This window comes from Acomys minous (genome assembly GCF_964271855.1).
Source record: "Acomys minous genome assembly, chromosome: 13".
NCBI classification, from domain to species: Eukaryota; Metazoa; Chordata; class Mammalia; order Rodentia; family Muridae; genus Acomys; species Acomys minous.
This window is the reverse complement of record NC_140495.1, coordinates 5,779,713-5,802,419: the sequence shown is the minus strand read 5'-3', so window position 1 is coordinate 5,802,419 and position 22,707 is coordinate 5,779,713. Positions and strand designations below refer to the sequence as shown.

At 44.0% G+C, this 22,707-nt stretch overlaps 1 protein-coding gene across 9 annotated transcripts in view; it reads left to right on the top strand.

The window, feature by feature from the left end:
* GOLGA4 (golgin A4) overlaps positions 1-22,243 on the top strand; it is a 91,437-nt gene extending 69,194 nt beyond the window's left edge. For 6 of the 9 annotated variants that reach the window (XM_084754895.1, XM_084754893.1, XM_084754892.1 and 3 more), the window contains 10 exons: positions 362-483; positions 754-884; positions 5,480-5,590; positions 8,320-8,340; positions 8,542-8,610; positions 10,717-10,792; positions 13,012-13,115; positions 15,842-15,928; positions 18,738-18,798; positions 21,605-22,243. In XM_084754895.1, coding sequence (XP_084611021.1) covers positions 362-483; positions 754-884; positions 5,480-5,590; positions 8,320-8,340; positions 8,542-8,610; positions 10,717-10,792; positions 13,012-13,115; positions 15,842-15,928; positions 18,738-18,767 — 751 coding nt within the window. In that variant the 3' untranslated portion in view covers positions 18,768-18,798; positions 21,605-22,243. The remainder of the gene's footprint in view (positions 1-361; positions 484-753; positions 885-5,479; positions 5,591-8,319; positions 8,341-8,541; positions 8,611-10,716; positions 10,793-13,011; positions 13,116-15,841; positions 15,929-18,737; positions 18,799-21,604) is intronic. The other 3 variants (XM_084754894.1, XM_084754891.1, XM_084754890.1) reach the window with 1 other exon arrangement.
* Positions 22,244-22,707: the final 464 nt, after the last annotated feature.

The following is a 22,707-nucleotide window of genomic DNA, read 5'->3' as shown; positions in this document are numbered from 1 at the left end:
GTGTCATTCCATGTTCATTTAGGGGACACACCCTTCCTTGCAGGCAGATCTCCGCTGCTGGCTGTGTGTCTTGAGTAATCCCTCGTTGCTGGTTCTCTTTAGTAGCAGCCCTGTGACTGTAACATGCAGGTCTAGAGGAGAAGTTGGAAGTGGGAGAGAGCAATTCTCCAGTGTCCAGGGTTAGTGCCGAAGGTGCTCACAGCTTGTGAATCTCTCTAGTTTTCTTTCCCCTTCCCACACACGCTCAAAGTTATTCCGTAGCAGTGAGATCACAATGTATGTACTGTTTTGAAACCCGTTACCTCTTTTCAACTCGCTCTTTGGAGGCAGCAGTCATCACTGTCTGCTCTTGTTAACTCAGACAGGAGCAGGAAGACCTTGAGTTGAAGCACACATCGACACTGAAGCAGCTGATGCGGGAGTTTAACACACAGCTGGCACAGAAGGATCAGGAACTAGAGAGGACGGTCAAGGAGACCATCGGTAAGCACAGCTTTACACCGGCTGAGTCCACAGTCGAAGCTTATTCTCTTCTGCCCTTGTGCTGGGTGCTGTCTGCATTAAACTAGAGGGACGATGGTCCTTGTCCAGCCTGCCTTGCGTGGAGCTGACTTGCCATTGGAGAGAGGCAGTGTCTCCCCATGCCCATTCTGCTGAATTTCATCAACATTAATTTGAAATGTGAAATTCCTACTTGTGTTGGCATTTAGTAATGAGCATGCTTTCTTCTGTGTATCCCTTGTCCTTTATTAGATAAGGCCCAGGAGGTGGAAGCGGAGCTTCTGGAAAGCCACCAAGAAGAGACACAGCAGTTGCATAGAAAGATCGCAGAAAAAGATGATGATCTCAAAAGGACAGCCAGAAGATACGAGGAGATCCTTGATGTACCTTATTTTCATTCTCTTTTGAAATGGTAGTGCTGAATGTAGAGAGGTCTTTTCCTCTGAGAGAAACTGGGTGGAGGCTTTGTGCTTGGGGGAAGTCTGGGAACTGGAGCGGTCACTGTCTGAGGTGGCTCGCCTTAGCCGGGGTCTGCCCAGGATAGCCAGCCACCCTCGTTCCTTCTCCACTCATTTCAGAGTTCTGGTGGTCTGGGGTGGAGTGTAGGAGGGAAAAAGTGAATTTATCAACATTTGTTGTTCCAGAAGAGCCATGTTCAGCTGTGTCAGCAGTGCATGTGTGAGCTGGGGATAGTAATGATCGCTGTATTAAATGTAACTGAGTTGAGTGAAATTCCAGAATATAGAATATAGAATACCACCTTTGTGCAGTTTGTAAGCTTCCAACTCATTAGGGAAATTTAAAGTAAGTGCATATTATCTTGTACTTCAGAGTTTATTTGTGCTAAGTTGAAAAAAAAAATACAGCCAGCAGTTAAGAGCTTGTGCTGCTCTTGCAGAGGATCCAGGTTCTATTCCCAGCGCCTGCATGGCGGCTCACAGCTGTCACCCCTAGTTCCAGAAGGTCCGGTTTCTTCCTGTGTGTTCTGTGGACACTGCACATACATGGTACACATAAATTCATGGGCACTTGCATGCACATGGTATATCTAGTCTCGTGTAGCACATACACATAATGAATGCATTTTTAAGAAATCCATTGAGGTGTTTGGCGGTGCATGCTTATGATCCTGTCAGTTCAGAACCTGCATTAGGAGGATCAGGAGTTCAAGGCCATCTCTGGCTATATATCAAGTTCAAGGCTAGCCCGGGCTCTCTAAGACCTTGTCTCAATATAAATAAATACAGTCACTTTTGACTTCTTATGGGACATCTGATGGTGCAGTGTACCTAGTACACCTAATGCACCTAGTTTAGTTCTAGCTTTTGGTATTGGCTATTGTGCAGTTGTTGTTGTTGTTGTGTTATGGTTCTTTTGTACAGAAGGGAAGGCAATGTTAGCATAGGTAAGTGACCTGCCTAACACTGTCTGTTGAGCTGTAGGGCTGCTTCGTCACCTTCACACACTTCATAAATAAAGACATCCTTCCAGGACAGGAGCCTTGAGAAGGTGGCAGCCATTCTTGTGAGAACTCAAGACTGGACGCTTCAGGGAGGGAGGGGGTCCTTCCTGTCATCCCTTTTGCCTGTGGATGCACAGGTGATCAGAGAGGAGATCTCCACCATGACGGGCCTTCCAAGGTCACCAGCTGAGGGATAGGAAGAAGGTAACTGGAGTTGTCTGGAAGCTGTGTGAAGGGACTTAGGCGACAGAGCTCCACGCTGCAGCTGTGGGACAGCAGTGCGGGTGGGCAGGAGTGAGGCGCACGCTTTCCCAGGCTCCTTCCTTAGCCTCCCAGCTAGCACTGCCCTTCCACGTCTACTCTAAGCCACAGTTATTAAACATGATCTAATCGGTTATTTAATGTGATTTTAATTATTAATCACATTTAATTAAGTGAAAGCCTCATTTAATAGCTGAACATTTTCTAGTAACTACAGTTTTAGAAAGGGAAGCAGGCCCCATCCCCACCCCCCAGGGTTTTCTCTGTATAGCCTTAGCTATCCTGAGCTCACTTTGTACACCAGGCTGATCTTGAACTCACAATGACCTGCCACCATGCCTAGCAAGGAAGCTTTATTTTAATAATGGGTGTCGGTTGCCCTAAACCAATCAAAATGTGAACGCTTCCACATTAAGTCAGCATGCTAGGTAGATGCTTTGAGGACCCAGAGAAAAGTTGTTTTGTCCTCCTTTCCACCTCTTTCCTTCCCCTTTTCCCTTTGGAAAAGTTGCTGTCACATTGACCATGGACTTCACTTTCCCCATCACTTTTAATAGTTCTGGCTGTATTAATAACAAATCTAAGCACAAAACATTTCATTTCCCCTTCTCTATTGCAGATAATGTTTCTTTTTGTTTGTTTGTTTTTTTGAGACAGGGTTTCTCTGTGTAGCCTTGGCCATCCTGGACTCACTTTGTAGACCAGGCTGGCCCCGAACTCACAGCGATCTGCTTGCCTCTGCCTCCCGAGTGCTGGGATTAAAGGCGTGCGCCACCACGCCCTTTTTATGTTTGGTTTGGTTTGGTTTTTTGAGGCATAGTCCCATGTAGCTCAGGCTAGCCTTGAACTTACTGTGTAGCTGAAGATGGCTTTGAACTTTTGATCATCCAGCTTCTGTATTCCAAGCGCCAAGATTGCTGGCTGCCCTTTAGATAACTTTCTTATCTTCCACATCTGAAGAAATGAGAAACTTGTCTTTGATTGACAAGTCCTTAAGCCCCTCCCACGAGTGCAGCCCTGTAGTTGGGTAAGAGATCTGTGTGCATCCCCAGCATGGGGTCAGCATATGCTACACTCTTGTAGTTCATGCCCCTCTTCTCTGCACTGCACTGCTGTTACTAGTGTATGCTGCCATCTCGAATCTGATCCAGCCTGCTGTTTGAACTTGTCACCTGATCTCCTGGGTGCTGTGCTTCCTCCCTCCCCCAGTGTATCAGTTCCCACCAGCCGGTATTATCTTGTGTGTGATGATTGTGAAGGTGCCCAGAGATGCTCTACTCTCCCAGGGGACCCGTTCAGTTAGACTTGGGTTGAGCTTGTTCCTCACTGGCCTTACTCACAGCTTGTGCTGTGACTTGTTACTACTTCTCCGTGATGTGTGTGTGTGGCTGTGGTAGTTTGAATGAGAGTGGGCCCCGCAGGCCCCTGCGTTGGGAGGTCTAGACTCGAGGTGGTGGATGTTTGAGTAGCATGGTGGTGTTGGAGGAAGTGTGCCACTAGGAGGGCCTTTTAGGCTTTAGAAGTTCATGCCAGGCCGGGTCACTAGATCAGGATGTCGCTGGAGTGCCATGTGTATTGCCGTGCTCCCACAGGAGGATGACGGTAACTCTCTGGAACTGTAAGCAAGCCCCAAGTAAGTGCTTGTGAGAATTGCCATGGTCACGGTGGCTCCTCACAGCAAGAGAGCAGTCAGCTAAGATGGTGGGTGTGCTGGTGTCAGAGGTCCCTCAGGCAGATGCTCTCCATCTCACTTTCTGTGGCATGATCACTCGCTGAACCTGGCACTCCCATGGTGGGCTGACTCCTAATACTGGGGTATAGACCTGTGCCAGCACACCTGGCTTTTTCCTGAGGTGCTGCGAGTCTGAACCTGAGTCCTGATTGTGCAACAGGTGCTTTACCCGCTGACCACTTTGTCCTGCATCTTTACATTTTAAATTTAAGTTTTATTTGGAAAGACTTGAATCAAATGTATTTACATGTATATTCTAGAATAGTGTATAGTGAAAAATCACTTTCATTCTTGTTTCTTGTTTTTAAGGAACAGAACCAAGAAAACTAGAGTTCTCCACTCCCCTCTTTTCCTCCTCTTTTTTCCTATCTTTTTTGATGAACTGGGGGTTTACATAGGACCTTGTTGGCAGCAGCTCCACTACTGAGTTCTCCCCCAGATCCAACGCTGCTTTTTAAGTTAGATAACTTATCAGAGATTTTTCTCTAATTCTTAGAAGGCTTGCCTTAGATTGTTTGGTAGTCTGCACCTATCAAGGGAAGCGCCAGACATTGCTAACGGTCGGAATGTGCCTAAGGAAGTAGCTGTGGAGTCTGGGTAGCCACAGGGACGTGCAATGGTAGACTCAGTACAGCTAAGACCCCGGGCAGTGAGATCTCAAGTCCAGGTTGATAGTGTTGGAGGCGGGACCAAGTCAGACTTTTCAGGAGTCTCGTGGCTCATCACACTGTCTGTGAGAACGGTGTTTCCCATGCCCCTGACAGTCCGCGCCTGTCCAGTGGCACCTGTGGTGGTTTTCCTGCTAGCTCAGTCTGCATGCACTCAGATCAGCAGTCCTGATCTAACTGTCCTTTGCACGGAGGCGCTGCAGGATGATGATTTGAGGGGCGACCCCAGTGCCCTCTGGACACAGCAGAAGGCGAATTGTGTGTCAGACTTCTAAGCAACACCACAGGGTCAAGAATCACCTAGGAGATTTTTCTAGTTCAGCCTTGTTGGGTTTTTTGCTTGTTTTTGCAGTGTGTTGGGAAAATGAAGAAATTCCCTTGATCACCAACACAGACTATTATGCCACTTACCAACTGCTGACATGATGTGGGGATGGATAGGTAGACAATGTCAGGGTTCAAAGACCAGTTCTTGAGTTACTCAGTGCATCCACAGTTGATAAAGAAAATGGAACCAAAGCATCCTACAGCTCCTTGTGATCAGCCTGTTGCCAGCTGTGTGCGAAAGGACCACTCCATTTCCTGAGTATCTTTAGGGTCCCGCTACAGGGGCACCCAAATCTTAAGCCACAGGACCGGTAAACCCAGTGTGAGGGGAAGGAAGGTGACGGGAGTGTGAGTGGAGTATGGCATCGTAGGAAGAGTGAGCGGCACTGAGGAGAATTCAGTTGGGTCAGGAGGGCAGTGATAAGAAAAGCAGTCTGTGTGTCTCACAAACGTGGTGGCTGTTCTACACCGCTCTCTCTATGCATGACTTTTTAACGTTACTACTACGTTGCTGTTTTCATTCTAAAGGCCCGGGAAGAAGAAATGACTGCAAAAGTAAATGACCTGCAGACACAGCTGGAGGAGCTACAGAGGAAATACGAGCTGAGGCTGGAGCAAGAGGAGAGCGCGGAGGGCACTGTGAGAAGACTTGGAGTTTCTGGTGTTCTTGAGATGTTGCCGTTCCCTCGGCTGGCTTGCCCACGCTGTACCTTCTTTTCATTTCATCCCAAGGAAGCCTTTAGGGCTCGTTCCTTTTTCAGTCAGCGTGACTAAAACCAAAGAGGTTAACCACACGGTCAGATCTTGTGTTAAATGTTGTAGTGGATTTTAAATTGAGGCTCCCACATGCAAAGCCTAGACTTTCTTTTCCCACAGTGTTTCCTGGGCTTTCCACAGACAAGAGCAGAGCAAGAGTGAACTTCACACCCTGGAGACAGTGCCAGAAATTGTCCATAGCAAATGGGACACACTGAGATTTTTGTGAATTGTGCTAAAAATGCTTTAAAAATGTTTGCTTTTAGCCAGGTGTGGTGGTGCATGCCTTTAATCACAGCATTAGGGGAAGCAGATGGCTGTAAGTTCAAGGCCAGCCTGTTCTACAAAGGAGTCCAGGAGAGCCAGGGCTGTTACACAGAGAAACCTGGTCTCAACCCCACCCCCCTAAACAAAACAAAACAAAGTTTGCTTCTTTAGTTTTTTTTTTTTAATTCTTCATTCTTTGTCAATTGCACGCATGCACTCGTGCCTAGACCTCGTGTTTGTCACGCTCACCCTGCCCCGTCCTCTCAGTACTCTCCGTTCCACAGCCCGTCCTCTCCTCCTGACAAGTCCCGCACCCACTTCATGGCATTGTGTGTGTGTGACCCCTGATTCTATCCTGAGCCACCCACATGAGTGTGGGCGTGAAGCTCCCCACTGAAGCACGGGCCGCTTGTTAGTTGTTACCCCACTGAAGACAGTGACCCCAGCCCCGCAGCATTCACCTGTCGGTAGTTTTCTGGTCACGCTTCATCTGGACTCGGCTTTGTAATGTGTCCTGAGTTGTACTGCGTGAACATGCTGGGCCGCAGTCTTCCCTTGGCACTGGACTGCTTGCCGATGCAGTGAGATGACTGACGTGAGAGAGCTGGCTCTGTGTCCTTGGCATTTTTAAGATAATCTCAATTTTTAAGTAAAATTGATGCTGTGAAAGATAAGCCATGTATGCCCTATGGCTGCTTGTCCTGCCCTCCACACCAGCAGTTACCCACAAAGTACGTGGGCTCCCAACTTGAGAAGCCTGACACTGGAGCATTTCTTTTGGAATGTTCTCCCTTCTCTAGGATGGTCTTTTTCACAGTATTGTCATGAGGCTCTTGGGAAAATGGACAGACATGGTCTGTGACTCTGTCTTTGAGAAGATTTCTTACAGATTATCAGTCACTGATAGCAGCAGTTACTTGAATCTCCTTCCCAGAATGTGGTGTGGAAGCCTTTGTAAAAGGCGTCACTAAGCAGCACTCCTCACTTGCTGCCTCTGTATAAGCACTGAGAGCGTGGAAAGACAGCCATGAACGCACTTCTGTCTGTCTGTCTGTCTAGCGAGTGGTCGTGGCTGTGGGCACACCTTTGCTATTAGCTACTTCTGTGAAAATGCATTTTAGTAACATGACCTGCCGTAGTGTCATGATGTTCATCACCTGACTACCAGAGTGTTGACGCACTGTGAAGCTGATAAGAGATGTGTTGAATGATTATTAATACTTAATACTAATAATAATTTGAATAAAATCAGCAGTTACTCCTTAACCAGCTTTATGCCCAAATAACCACACAGAGAAACTAGGATCTAATTAACCTAGAGCACAATGCTGCACAATAATTACTCCATCCTAAACCTCCATGCTAGTATAGTTTGCTTCCATTCAGATTTCCCATATTATACTTGCTTTTAAGTCACCTCCTGGGCCCTGTTCATTTCTCCTGGTGTTTCCCATCCTGTCCTTCCTTCTCTTTTTCCCTTGCTCACCAGGATGTCCCTCCCTATTCTCTGCTATTGCTCAGCATTGGCTAGTTAGTTTTTATTGGCAATACAGAGGACAAATGGTGACATGTTTCCACGAACTTAAAACAGGAGACACTTAGAATAAACATCACAATGCAATGTCTGGACTGAAACCAGTGGAGAAATCAGCATTTGAATGAACAAGGGTGAACTGTACACAGTCCACAGGACAGTATGCCAGTGTCCGTGCTCTGACTTCTTCCCTTGTTTCAAAGAAAGAAGAAAATAACTATAAACAGAATTGTTCCTTGTAGTGGCTTGGTTCTCCTTGATCATGTTCCAGTGTTTCTGAACATTTTGATTTCGGTTTTCCTTGAGATGGGAGTGCTGGCATGGTTCCCAGGCCAGCTTGACCCTTGTGCTCAGGCAGTCTTCCCGGCTTGGCCTCCCGAATAGCTGGCATCTCACTGGGGCTGTACTCCTTCTCGAGTCTAGATGGCCTTGAGTCACACAAAGAACGTTTTGTAATCAGAGCCCGCATGAGCCTCAGAGCTTGTGCTCAGAAACCCCCAAAGGCCTTTGAGAGATCGGACATGTTTGTTCAGAGTTGAGTGAGTGACCCACGAACATGTTCTTGTGTCCAGCCATGCTTGTGCTGGCCTGTCAGCTCCCAGCCTTCCGGTCTGTTCCTGTGTCTGTGTGATTGCATGTGGGCATTTTATACAACACAAGTAGACCAGGTTAAAAACAGAGATTTGAACTTGCTCACTCTCTCAAGATGGCGAAACTGGCTTCTCCTTTTCTTGTCATTTCATAGTGCTGTTTGATTGTTTCCTCACTTGTGGGCTTTATTGTTTACATTCTCTTTTTCCCCCATCTCTAGGTAACAATTGTGGAGCTACAGGTAAGATTAGTTCGTCATTGACGTTTACTGACGCTAGTACATTTTAGGAACATGCTCCCTACCCCCCCTCCCCCCATTTTAACAAGTTAAGATGTAAGGATGCTGCCTGTTCCTACAAAGAAAGTTTCTTGCAAGCAGTACAGAAACATGCCCAGGCATTGATGAGACGCACTCATGTCGGTCTGGCTTTTGTTCTTTCAGACACAGCTAGCCCAGAAGACGACTCTGATCAGCGACTCCAAGCTGAAGGAGCAGGAGTTGAGAGAGCAGGTAAGGCGAGTGCGGCCTCTGCTGCTCTGGACGTGGGGCTCGGCCAATAAGGAAGCAGTGGAGTTGATAATGATTTACTACTTGCTTTGAAAATTTATTTCCAAATCCACAAGTGCTTGAGGCAGTCCTTACATCTATGATTGCACATATTTTTAAGATTATTTTATGTGTACGGGTACTTTGCCTGCATGCATATATCTGTGCGCAGTGTGCATGCCTGTTGCCATGTATTCCCTGAACAAGTTAGACTTGTGAGCTGCCATGTGGGCACTAGGAATTGAACCCGGGTCCTCTAGAGGAGCAGCCAGTGCTCCTGACCCAACCTTGAACATTTGTATTCTATTATTTCTGGTGTTTAACATTTTGAATAATGTTTTTTGTTTATATCATTGTAATAACTTCTATTCTAAAAAGGAGTTATTTTTCTGGTTTGCAAAAGGAAAAATAGAAAAATCACTCTTTCAGTGTTTTTCCCCAGTGGCTGAACTAATGTTATATGATGTATTCACACAGTGTCCATGGATAGTGTCTGTCACTGAGCTAGTGCTCTCCAGGGACCCAGCACAAGCACATGCCAGCAGGTGCTCGTGTGTGGTCCGTGATGCTTTGTGACGTCTGTCTTCAAACTGTGAAGGGCTGGCTGTGTCCTCAGTCCACACGAGGACACTAAATCTCCCAGCTTTTCCATTTTCCTTAAAATAGACAACCAGGTCTTGAAAATTGGTGACACTGGGACACTTAAGTTGCTCTATATTGAGTGTGCTTGAAATGTTCTCAAAGCTCACAAAGACAGCCTCTGAGTTTCAGTGCCACCCTCCTTTCTCAGCAGCCAGCTCCTCGCTCATGTTCTCAAACCTGTGCTTCAGCAGTCCTTCCTGCAGGGCCTCCAGGTCGTCAGAATCGCCACAGCACACGAGCTTTGTCCTGGTCGTTTGTATTGTGGATCATAAATTCGTGGTTGTGGTCATTCTGTACTGTTTCTGCTCCATCTTCTTTAGCTGCCGCTCCTTGTTGCCGTCTTCCGTGGACTCTGGCCACCGCTGCTCTGCTTTCTGTCTCTGTGGATTTGCAGCTGTGGGCACTTCACTTAATACAGTGCACAACCTACGATGATGCTTATGTCCTCTCTACGTGCCCGTGTTGCCTGTTAGCACTTTGATCCTTCGCTGTGTAGCCCTGGCTGAAATAAGAGGCCTGTGCTGCCACGCTGCTCACACTTCCTCCTTCTGTGAGCAGTCTGTAGCCGTTCACCAGTTTATACACATTTGTGTATTTCCATCTTTGCCTATAGCAAGCAGTTCGGAACATATGTGCACCCAGTTTTTGTTTTATCTGTGGGACTGGGCTGTCCTGGAGCTCACTGTAGACCAGGCTGGCACAGAGGTCTCCTGCTGAGGGCCAGGACTGAAGGAGTGTGCAACAGTGCCCGAGCCTGTGGACCCCTCTTTGTTTAATCTTTTACAGTTCTTTATGAAGAAGTAAATGCATGTGAAGGATGCAGTTGCTTTCTGTAGTGAGACTTCTGGAGAAACGGCCACACTGTTTTCATAGCAACTACCCTGTGCTGGTTTCTAAGGATTCCGTTTCTCACATCCTTATCAACAAGAGTTTTTGATTACAGCTACCCAAGACATGGGAAGTAGTGCTTCTTTGTGCTGTTAGTTTACGTTTTTCTAATGATAAATGATATTAACCATTTCATCAGCTTATTGGCCCGTTGCGTCTCTTCTTTGGAGTGATGTAGCATTGATTGCTTGTTTTGGTTTCTGTTTTCCTTTTGTTGTTGGACGTAAGGACTTACAGTGTATTCTGGACACAGCTTTCTTCTCATATATGTGATTTGCAAATATGTTCTCCCATTTTATAATTTGTTTTCACATTTTGATAAAATCTTTTTGATACACAAAAGCTTTTGATTTTAATAAAATTCAATTTATGTATTTTTCCATTAAATATGCTTTTAGTTTCTACCAAAGAAACTATTTCTTTTAATTTTATCTGCATATGTTGTTCCTTCAGCACTAAAAAAGAATGCAGTGGCAATAGCTATTCTTTTTCTTACACATGATTATTAATTTTATGGTATGGTTTGAATATTGTTTTTAGGTCCATAATTTAGAAGACCGTTTGAAAAGATATGAAAAGAGTGTGTGTACAACAACTGTGGGGACACCTTACAAAGGTGAGCTGACTTCTGCCACACCGCCTGTGTGCAGCTCTTACTGGCAGGCTTATGAGTGGGTTTATCTTTCATTGCTAGTTCATACTCTTCTCGTTTTCATTTTGTATCATTTTGAGTAGTTGGCAAGCATAGATTATATATACTTACTGCAGCATGATGCTTGTACAATACGAGTTCTGTGGGATGCACCAGCTGAGCGCATTCGTGCATCCTACTGTGTGTCTTAGTTACTACGCTTCTGTGAAGAGAACCATGCCCAGGCAACTGATCAAATAAAGAGCTTTACTAGGGCCTTGTTTCCAGTTCCATGTTTCTCATGTCTGGGAACATGAGAGCAGGCAGGCGTGTAGACGTAGACACTGAGGGGGAAGCAGCTCAGAGCTCAGGTCCTGACCCACAGGCAGCAGGTGGAGAGACACTCTGGGCCTGCACTCCCCAGTGACACACTACCTCCCACAAAGCCACACCTCCTGCTTCTTCCCAAAACAGTCCCACCACTAGGGACCTAACATACCAATATATGAGTCTGTGCTGGCCGTTCTCGTTCACTCAAGCATGTGGTGAGAGCACTTTAAATCTAGTCCTGATTGTCAGTAATGTAACAAGTACATCACTATACCAGTACAATGGCTGTCTTGAAGCTATTTCTACCTGGATGCTGAAGTTTTGTCTCCTTTGAACAATGAGCACCTCCACTCCACCTGATCTCCCAGCTCATGACAACTACTGTCTTACTGTGTTCTTTGACTCCAGCTTGTGTAGACTTCGTATGTGAGTGAGACCCTACAGCACCTGTGCACAGTGCACACTAATGTCTTCTCCATGCTGCCCCCTCCTGTAGAGCAAAATGGACATTGCTTGTTCCACCTACACCTGTGTGCTTGTGCAATGACAGACCGAGCACCTTCCTGATGCGGAACCCACCTGACACTGACTTACTCATTCTTCTCTGCTCTTACTTGACACTGACTGTCAAGTTTCTGGCAACATTTATTTAATTTGCCAAGTTGGGGAATTTACATGACCCATTCCTTTCTTTTGTGTAATGTAAGTTTGAGCCATCCACGTTGTGTATTTTATTCCATTGGTACATTCTTGCGCATGTTTCCCATAGTGTACATGTGAAAGACTTTCTGTAGGATAGAACCAAGAATAGAATTGACACGTCACAAGATGTGACATTTTTGTGCAAATAATACTGCAGTAGGCACACCTAGTTGTTGGTGAATTTATTGCACTACTGTCCGTTCCCTTGCTGCCACCGTAGCCTCTCTACTACTGTGTGTGCCGTGGCTCCTCAGTGCTTGGCTGATAGGCATTTGTTACAGTGTTATCAGGATGTTAATTTTGTTCCTGTTCTTAGTAATGGGTTGAGCATCACTAGGTCACCTTATCTGTCCCTCATTGGTTCTTGCAGCATGCACGTCTTCCTGTGTGGAGTGTCTTAAGTTTTTCACGTCTTCTAAAGTTAGGTTGTCATTTTCTTTTTCGTAAAATGTTAAATATCCAGCTTATTTGCCTTATTTTGTTTTTTATTTGTATACAATAGTTATGCGAATCAGTGAGCTTTTAGGGCATTTTCATGTATGCATACAATATACATTTATCATATCCACTGCCATTACTACTCTGTCTCATCTCCTCTGTGTATTTTCTCCCTTCATATACTTAATAGTCTGCTTCAGCCCCCGACTAGCTGTGATCTCAGGCTTGTGCCACTGGGCACAGTTCACATAAAGGTATTTGAAAGTCACTATGACACCAATAGTTTCCACACTTCCAGGTTTCTTAGTCATTTTGTGTTTCAAACACTTTTGAAAATTTGATTTAAGGTAAGTACTTTAATATTGGGATGTTTAAAAAGAAACTAAAGATGTCTAAGATACTAAATCCCTGATAAAATGAAAATGGTAGTTAGTCACTCCTAACAGTCTAATGTCTAAAGTCATCTACATACTGTCTGGTAGAGAAATGCTGATGTTCCGGAGCTTTTGCACTGGCCGTGTGCTCCTGTAAGAGAAGCACGTGGGAAACACGGTATGTAACCGTGGGAAGTTTTGCTCCTGCTGCCTTAGCTGGGATGGCCATGGTGTGACCTGTGGCTAGCACGGGGCAGCTGATGGGAAACAAGGCCTCTCCCTGTTTCCTAATGTGTCTGTCTGCTGAGTGGTAAGTTGTTTGGGTTTCCTTTTGTAATTTGATTTTGTCTTTTTTGACAGGTGGCAATTTGTACCACACTGAGGTCTCGCTCTTCGGAGAACCTACTGAGTTTGAATATTTGCGGAAAGTGCTGTTTGAATATATGATGGGTCGTGAGACCAAGGTACAGCTCCCGCCTGGTGACTTGGTGTGAGGCTCCTTGTAACACACTTTGATGGTCTGTCTGCGCATCCTTAGGTCATATGAGCAGAAGTATTTACAAAAGTGAACTGATTGACATTCTTGCTCAATTTATTAAATACTAACTTTAAAAATGCTATTGGATGTTACTAAATACTACTACAATGAAAATTTCATAAACAAGTTTTTAAAGCAAGAAAGAAAAAGTGAAGTGTGTGGCTTTGTGTGTATATGTGTGTGACTTGAGATCTTAAAGTAGGAGAAGCAGTTGCATTTTAAAGGAGGTTCTCGGACGCTGTAGTTAGCACTGTGAATCACCATGCCATCACCACGACTGTGGCTGCTAAGGAACATTCAGAGGTAACTTCCTGTTACAAGTCGTTTCTGCATGTGTGGGATATTGATATGTCTAAATTGCCTTATTATTTGTGTCTTGTATAGTTTGATTGTGTTTGTTGTTTATTTTAAACCTTAAATTAGATATTTGGTAAATATATCTTGAATGGAGTTGAATATAGTTAGGGAATTTTATGAGCTTTTTATCAATCAGTTTTTGTTGTAATCAGTTTCTGGTTTTGACCCTTGTCAACTGTTCATGGGATCCACCTTGTGTGTGTCCTGACTAAGTTGGGTAGTGAGCTCTCTGTCCTTTCATGGCCACGTGCTGAGCCACACCCGCCCCTCTTCTGCTGCTGCTGCAGCATTCCTCATTAGGCAGGCGTTGGAGAATGCGCAGTTAGGACACAGTCTGTAGTAGGGAGCTGCCTCATTCCCCTCTGCTTCCTCCTTCATGGCTTTCGGTCCCACACTCTCTCTCATACTGAAATCCAGTCTGCCTTCCTTTTGGCTCTGTAAGCTTCATTGAAGAGGCACTGAAGAGCCACTAGCTGAAGAGCCTGTTTGTGAACCAGGTGGCTCCTTGGAACGTTTCCTTACTTCCCAGGGCCGCCGGTGGGGTTTGGAAGGTTAAACCAGTTTCTTTCCAAGGTGTAGCAAGACCCTGGACTCTGGCTACCTGGAGGCGTGTTGGTTGTCAGCTGTGGGTTGTAGATCACTGAGGGACTTATGGGTGGGTTTTCATTTAGTGTTGTGTTGTCTGGAAGTGTCACAGTTCATGGTTGTATCTTCATAAACATGTTTGCACATGCGTGTGTGCTTTCAGAATGAAGTGTACTTTTGTAAACATGCTTGCACATACATGCCTGTGTGTGCCTTCAAAATGAAGTCTACTTTGGTAGCTTATGTGATACTGAAACTGTGAAACTTTGAATTTTAGATTTTGGTACCTGGAGTCGGGTGGGGGCAGAATCTTTATAAGTAGTACACAGGAAGTTGCCTCTGTTAACAAAAAGAAAATCCTGAAATAGTTACTCCTCCTTATTTCTTTTTTCCAGTTCCTGATACTTATGCTTGATCACTGTACTCAGATAGAATGCACTAGCTTTTGTTATGTCTGGTTAGTGTAATTTAAGTGAGGTGTTGCTGATGCCTTTAAAAATCCTACAAGAATGTGGTTCTTATAAATGGCACTTTAGATTTTTTTTTTAGTTTTATTTTTTAGACTTTTTAAAGCATTTTAGATTTTTTTTTTTACATTATTAAAATGGCAAAGATGAAGACAAAAAAGATACCTGAAACTAAAGTCATTATGTGTGAGGTTTACAGCTGAAAACAGTCTCAGTTGACTTGTTAAGTTTTTAGGAATATGTACTGTGTTGCCTCGGCTCCCTACCGGTAATAGAAATTTTAAAATGTTAGTTTCCTTGCTTTTTGCTCATAATTAAATTTTTTCTAGTGATATGAATAAAGTTCTGAAATTATTCTGGGTTGATAATATTGTGCTGACTTTTTTTCCTGCAACTTTCCCCAGAGCCACACTGCTGCCACCACACACACAGGCCTATACACAGAGCACATGTACATGAGCACTGGCTCCCTTTTCGGGGACGCTCTACCATGCCCTATAGGAATCCCCAGGAGAGTGTGCCACCTGACCTGAGATGTAAGCACCGAACGCGTCGTCCTTCCTTTCTCATAAGTGACATCTTCTTCCCTCTCTGTCCTTCTCACAGCATCTCATCTTGATACACAGTAGGGAGTTTGAGCCTTTGAGGAGAACTTTCCAGGAGCAGTGTGTTTGTTGTGATGTGCAGTTTCTGATCTTGTTTTGCAAGCCTCCATGTGTGATGTTTTGATTCATCATGTGTTCTACCAAACAAAACATTAGTGTTCCTTTAGTTTGTAAGTCCTATTAGGCCAGCGTGCTGCATGTCTTGAAACATAACTGCTCAGCATGGTCATGTCCACGCAGTGGCCCCTGGCTATGGGATATATGATGTGACTCAGCTAGAACTGAGGCCAGGGCCTCTGAGCCCTGGTCCTCAGCACATGTCTTGGCAGGGCATCATTGCAGGTTAGTGGATGGGCTCATAATGGAGTTTCATCTTAATAAGACCAAAGCCAAGAGCTCGATCTTTGTATAGCTTCGTGCTGTTGGAGATGCGTCATCTAGAGTAATTCAGACGCAGGCCGTGTAAGGAGCCCTCTTAACTGAAACCCTGCTGCTGGCTGCACGCCACGGCCGGCACCGTCACATCGTACTTCTTTGTGCCTGGCTTCCATTGAGAGCACTAGAGAACCGTCAGCAGAGTGTCGGACGCTGTGCACCCCGGCCTCAGGGCCTGCTAACGCGCTTCCCTGTTCTTCCAGACCATGGCCAAAGTTATAACCACTGTCCTGAAATTCCCTGATGATCAGGCCCAGAAAATTCTTGAAAGAGAAGATGCTCGGCTGATGGTAAGTTCTAGAAGTAAGCTATCGGAAGTCAGCTTTCTTACAGTTAATCTTCTGCCTCATTTGTAGAGCCTTTCTCTGTGTTTATAAAAGAAATTGAAAAAATTTTAATGTTCTTTTACTCTACAATTTAAAAAGTGGCGGTGGATGGGTGCTAAGGAAGTTTATTCCCGGGCTGATTTGATGGGGACTCTGAAGGGAGAGAGTGGTCTTCTTAGTAGTGTGGACAGTCGCGGCCGCATGTGTGGTGTGGAGGCAGTGCCTGAGCTGCTGATGGGAAGGATGGAGAAGACCCTTGTCCTCCTGTTTCACAGAGCACAGCTTCCAAACAGCACGCTGTTCCCTCTTGTAGTGTGAAGTCTTTTCATTCACATCGATTCAAAGGAATTTAATCTGGGGGGAGGGTGCGTGCGGCAAGATGGCTGAGCAGCTAAAGGCAGATAGGTAGTAAGCAATACCAAAACCAAAAGCAAACTCTGTAAGACAGACTGAGAAGCGCTTAAGCATATCTGAAGGAAACTCACTCTTAGAAGGGATGAAAGGGGCTGCCTTCTGTTAGCCCTTGGGGCCAATCTGCCCAGGCTTTAAACAAAGCCTCACGTGCCTCGACCCTTTGCTTGCTGAATAAGTTCAGTCTGCAGCCACCTACTCCTGGAATCTCTACTTTTAGGGGTGCATAGTAACTTCTGTTTAATCGTGTGTGAATTAAAGATAGGCCTGTAGATCATTCAAATGATAAAAATAGACATGTAGGAAATGTGAATTAATTTATGGGCATGAAATAGAAATCCTATAATGTATGTTGACAATTAATCAGCTTGACTGACGTTCTTTTTGTCAGTCTATAGAGATTCTTGCTATTTGTAGAGTGATTTAGGATCATTTCCTATATCTTGAAGAGACTTTCATTAATAAAGTCTATTGTAATTGGCTGAAATTGGAATCAAGAGATTGTTTTGTTGTATAGAAGTATCTTGTAAAGTTTCCCTAAAAGCATATTTTCTCATTGAAGTGCTACAGACCCCAAAGACATAAGTCCACCTGTCTGTCCCTAATGACAGCTCTAGCAGTGTCTCCTTCCCTTGGTCTGCAAGGTGTGGCTTTCCTTCCTCACTCACTTGCTTGTGCTCAGCTTTCAATCTCACCCACCATGTTGTCTGCTTGTTGCTGTGCTGTGTGGTACTGGAGACTAAGCCTAGGGCCTCCTGCCTGCTGGAGCCTGCACCACTGAGCCGCGTCCTCGGCGTCCTTTAGTTCTGGCTTCGTCCTTGGCATACAGCATTCTGGTCTTGTTGGTCTCACTCATTTCCATTTGGCTCAGAATTTTAAAATCTCCCCTAAGTTAATAAATTGTCAGCATTTTAGGTGGAAAAGTCTTCCATTCCACCATGAGGCTGATCAGTCCCTGGCATGTAATAAGATGCGTGCCAGGTGGGTTTGGAAAACAAGTGCAAATAAAGATGATATGTAATGAAAATTAGCATGTATGTGAATGTGTGTTGAATTGAGAAAGTGGTTTCCACTGACACTGTTAGGATAAGGCACTATCAGATCACTTTTTAAAATGCTGAAAACAACTGAAAAAATTACTTATACTATTTGCCCCTGCCAAGATAATCTCTGTTAACAGTGTGGCAAGCCAGGGAACATTCCTGTAGTCCTGGCACTTAGGAGGTTGAGGTAGAAGAATCTCAAGTTCAAGGCTGTTGAGGGCCACAAAGTGGGAGACTTAAGACCAAATGTTGACTAGCTCCACTGGGTTTCTCTAAATGGTTTTTAACTCGAAACAGACACGGGTGTCCACATACCTGTATCTTGTGTGTTTCTGCAGAGCTTCCTGCAGAATACTAACCTTACTAGGTTGTGAGTATTGAAAAACATTTTTTCTAATATGTGTTTTAATTTTGCTAATTTTTACTAACTTCATTATATATTCAGAGGCTTGTCACACCATCCAGAACCAGACTCCGCTTTGGTAAACAGCCTTTGTGCTGTCATCCTTCCATTTTACAGCCAGCCATGAAGCTAATAATGATAGACGGTGGCCACCCTGGACTAGGGCTCCTCAGATTAGGGCACCTCAGATTAGGGCTCCTCAGATTAGGGCTCCTCAGATTAGGGCACCTCAGATTAGGGCACCTCAGATTAGGGCTCCTCAGATTAGGGCACCTCAGATTAGGGCTCCTCAGATTAGGGTAACTCAGATTAGGGCTCCTCAGATTAGGGCTCCTCAGATTAGGGCTCCTCAGATTAGGGCACGGGATTTGTTTAAGAGGTCTGCCACAGTAAAACAAACTGACATTAAGGGCCTTTATATAAAATTGCTGCATGATACATCATTCCTGCAACCACTCTTGACAGTCTGTTGAATTATAAGGGAATTATTCAGTGATAAAGTTGATGCCTTCAGGAATGAGAATTCAATATACAGGTATACTTGGTTTCAAATTCATCAACTTCCAAAAATTCTTGGGGGTAAATTAAAATTAGGTAAATCAAATTTTAATTATATGGTAATGAAATTATGATAAAAAATCACTTCATAATATAGCACCCTCTAATTTACTTTGTAGTTAAATATACCCTTTAACATGAAGTGCACCTTTCAGCATTTAAACTTTTAAATGAAAATTGAAAGTAAAAATTTAGGATGGGGGAAGTAGTACACATTCCTTATGCTTTGCCTAATGATCTTAAATTTGAAAAGAACTTAAGTACTCTCTGTAATTCTGTCCACTTCATAAATACAATATAACCTCTGTACTATTTGTCTGAAAACTAACCCAATAAGCTTTTCCTCTTGGCTTTGTAGTTCACTTCAGCTCGCAGTGGCATCTTCTGATAACCATCAGTCTGTGCTTAGTAAGCATGTGGTGAGTGAGAGTCATATGTTTGTATCTTTGGTACAGAAATCATGTATATTGCATGTGATTAACCTTTTTTATGGCATCATTTTGTTCTTTTTAGTGGACATGATTATGACATTGGGTTATGTACTTGCTTTCTGTTGATCTGTTAGATAGACTGACATAACTAGACTAAAGCCACCAAGTATGGCCTCTGAAACTACTGCAGATTGTGACAGAGAAATGAAAGGTAATGCCTAGAGACATGAGGAAATAGTGGTGTGCTGTGTTTGAAATTCCAGTGAAGAGATGCATCCAGACCTAGATTACTGCAAAGCCTAGTTAGAATGCTAGTACAGAAAGGAAGGGAGGAAGGAAGGAAGGAAGGAAGGAAAGAAGGAAGGAAGGAAGGAAGGAAAAGAAAGAGGATTAAAAGTAAAATTTTATTGCATCCTAGCATCTCACAGCTCAGTGCAAGATGGCACATATGTTTTGTAGATGTTCTTAGGCAGCCTAGCTTAATTGAATATAACTGTTTCTGATTAACATTTTATTTCTATGAAATGTACATATCAAAAATGTCTCCCATGGTGTCCTGATCCTTGATGTTCAAGATTCTCTGCCTCGCACAGTATTCATGTCATTAGTTTGATTTAACATTGCCTTAAATATTTAGGGCACACATGCACCTCTAACTTGGCTAACTAACAAGTCACAAGTAAGTCGAATCACAGTGACTATCGTCCGATCCTCCCTGGTGATAATGATGGTACGCTTCACATGAACAACAGCAGCACCAAAGATGTAAAGGGCTGGGATGCAGCTTTTTAAGAAGCTTTTAAAATGTTTATTTTATTTTAAAAAGATTTATTTATTACTTTATGCTTCTGTGTTTGTCTATATGTGCGTTCACCATAGAGGCCAGAAGGGAACATTAGATCCCCTGGAACTGGAGTTACAGGTGGTTGTGATCAGCCATGTGGGGGCTGGGACCTGAGCTCAGAGCCTTTGCAGAACAGCCAGTGCTCTCAAGCCGACGGCCATCTCTCCAGTGCCTCTGTTTTCTAAGCTAGTGTTTAACCACCTGCAGTGAGTCTCCTTTAGATTCTCATATCTCATCATTTAATATCCTTGCTTGCGTGGTTATGTGGAGCTGTCTCGTTCCTGCCCCCATTATGGTAGCTGGCCGTGCAGAGAGTGGATTATCAGCTTGCTTTAATAAGAGGCTTGAGTAGCAGTAAGTCTGATGCCTATCTGCAAATCAACTTCTAGTTTGAAACATTTCAGACCTAAGCTCTGCAAAAATAACTTGAGTGACCGCCCATGTCTGCCATTACTTTCCAGCTTCTAACATGTTGTAAAATTTTCTCCCTGTTCTCACTCTTGGCTTCTCTCCATACGTCTCCCCATTTTGTAACATTTGGCAGTTATAAACACCTGACAGGTGCAGACAAAGTGAATAGATGTATCTTAAGAAGGGAATTACCCCACACAGTAAACTACACAGTCAGATAATACTTACTATTATCTGATACATAGAATGCTCAATTTTTCCACTTTTGGAATAAGATATTTCATAAATAGTTAAGACCCCAGGCTCCACAAAGAGCGAGCACTACATCAGGCTGTCTTCTTTCTCTCTCTCTCTCTTTCTTTTCTTTCTTTCTTTCTTTCTTTCTTTCTTTCTTTCTTTCTTTCTTTCTTTCTTTCTTTCTTTCTTTCTTTCTTTTTCCCAGAGCTGAGGACTGAACCCAGGGCCTTGCGCTTGTTAGGCAAGCACTCTACCACTGAGCTAAATCCCCAACCCCCTCCCTGTCATGTTTTCTAAGCTCTCTTTTCAACTAGAGTTCTCGGTCTTTTTGCTTTTATAACAGTGATATTGTGCCACTTTATTGAATTGACTTTTGTTTCTTAGATGTGTTCAAGGCAAGGTTTCAAAATAATAATTGAAAAGGAAAAACCTTACCAGAAGTGTTTTCCATCTCTCTTTTAGGTTATCAGAGCCACATGGTTGTTGAGCTAGCTTTGTAAATAAATGCTCAGAATACTGAATGTAAATTGACAGTGTGTCTGTCTTAGGTAACCTTACTTGAAGCGTACTTCTCTGTCGTCTTAAACACTATACTCAAATCTGAGTACTAGCCTTAGCAGGAAGAGTCTGGGTTTGCTGGAGACCTAAGTCAGGTAGGCCTCTGGGAGGATGTGAAGGGGACTATGGCAGAGACTCCTAGGAGCAACTGAAGAGGACTCCCCCCAACTAAACAAGATTTCTAGTAGAGAGAGGAGGACACCAACCCACCCACAGAAACTTTGACCCAAAACTCAGCCTGCCTACAAGGCGTGCAGGGTAAAGACAGCATTTTTGAGTTTTAGTGAACAGATGATTTTACACCATAATGCATTTGTCATTCTGCCACACGTGCCATGTTGAGAGCATTGCTGGAAGTAGAAAATCTACACAGGGGGGAAGTGGGACCACCTGCTTCCCTGTAAGCCCTGTTTGCAGAGCTGCATCTTTGTGGAAGTCTCTACACAGCACAGGCAATGCTCTGGGCTGGCTCTCCTCAGGGCTCAACAGCCTGGATTCATGGTCAGCGTCTCAGCTTCAAAATCCACCCAAGTACTGTTTTCTGGGATTGCTATCAGCTGGTTTAAATTATTCTAAAAGCAGTTTCTACAAGATTCCAGTATTTGAAATGGTTTTACTTTTATACTGCCATCCTTAGAGTGTTAATTGCTTACCTTGAAAAAAACAAATCTCACAAAAAGTTGTCTATAAAAGCTTCTTTGTTTGTTTTTCTTATTTCACCCTAATTTCCTTTCTGTTTTTCAGTCATGGCTCCGAACTTCATCTTGAAGAAATGAGGAGAGGGAGGTTGGGCAACTGCCGCTTGACAAACTGTCCATGTTTGCTGCTTTTGGAGAACGGCGTTGTCATTACAGGCACTGCTGCTGATGCAGATGGTCTTGGTGGGGAAATGGCGATAGTTTTGTTTGTTTGTTTGTTTTTTCTTCAGGTTTTTTGGGGAGGTTTTATGTGGTTTAAAGGCTTCTGATTGGTCTGTTGTGGCCTGGTCACTCAGTGTCCCTTTCATCTGTTCTCACTTTTTAAAAAACTGTCTGTCTTCCTTATTTATTTTAGGGTGATTTCTTTTTCTTCCTAAAGACTTGTGCAATACATTTTGAGGTGAAACTTGGAGGATTTTTTTCTGATAAATTAGAGAATTTAATTGTCTATTTCACAGATTGATTTTTTAAAATATTTGCGAAAGCCTAATTCTTTAATCTACGATAAGTCCCAAATGGCAGCGCCTCATGTTTACCTAGCTTTTGTACTTATATTATTTTTCGGAGGAAACAATACTACTGTAAATTGTAAATAGTCAGTACATAATCCTATTGTATGCAGATCTGTGACTATTGGCTATGCCATCTCAGAGGATCAGATAAATAAAGTTTATTTCCTGTATAATATTTTTTCATCTGCTTCTTAAGTTGAAATCACTTTAAGATGGTTAAGCATCCATGTTTCTGCTCATGGTGAGTGTAATTAGGTGAGTGTAGCGAGGGGCTGTCCGGAGAGTGAAATGCTGAGCACTAGGAAAGATTAGTGTGTGCTATGTTCAAACCTAACAGGGGCAAATGGGAAGGCTATGGGGGCCCCTCCAGTGTGTTACAGGAGAGCATCTGCAGGGGCTGCGGTTACTGCTGCTTCTTCTGCTTAATGAAAGACAAGTTTCTGGACACAAAGCTGCAGGCACTGCTCAGAAGGACTCACAGCCTTCATGCTCTGGGAACTCGGGACCCGGACTCTTAGGGTCATAGAGGCTCTGCTGGGAATTCAGCTCCAGCCGTCCAGCCAGGCTGCTGGCTTTGCTGGGGCTCTTGCTCTGTGGAAAAAAAGAGCCATCCACACCCTCTAACTGTTCATTATTT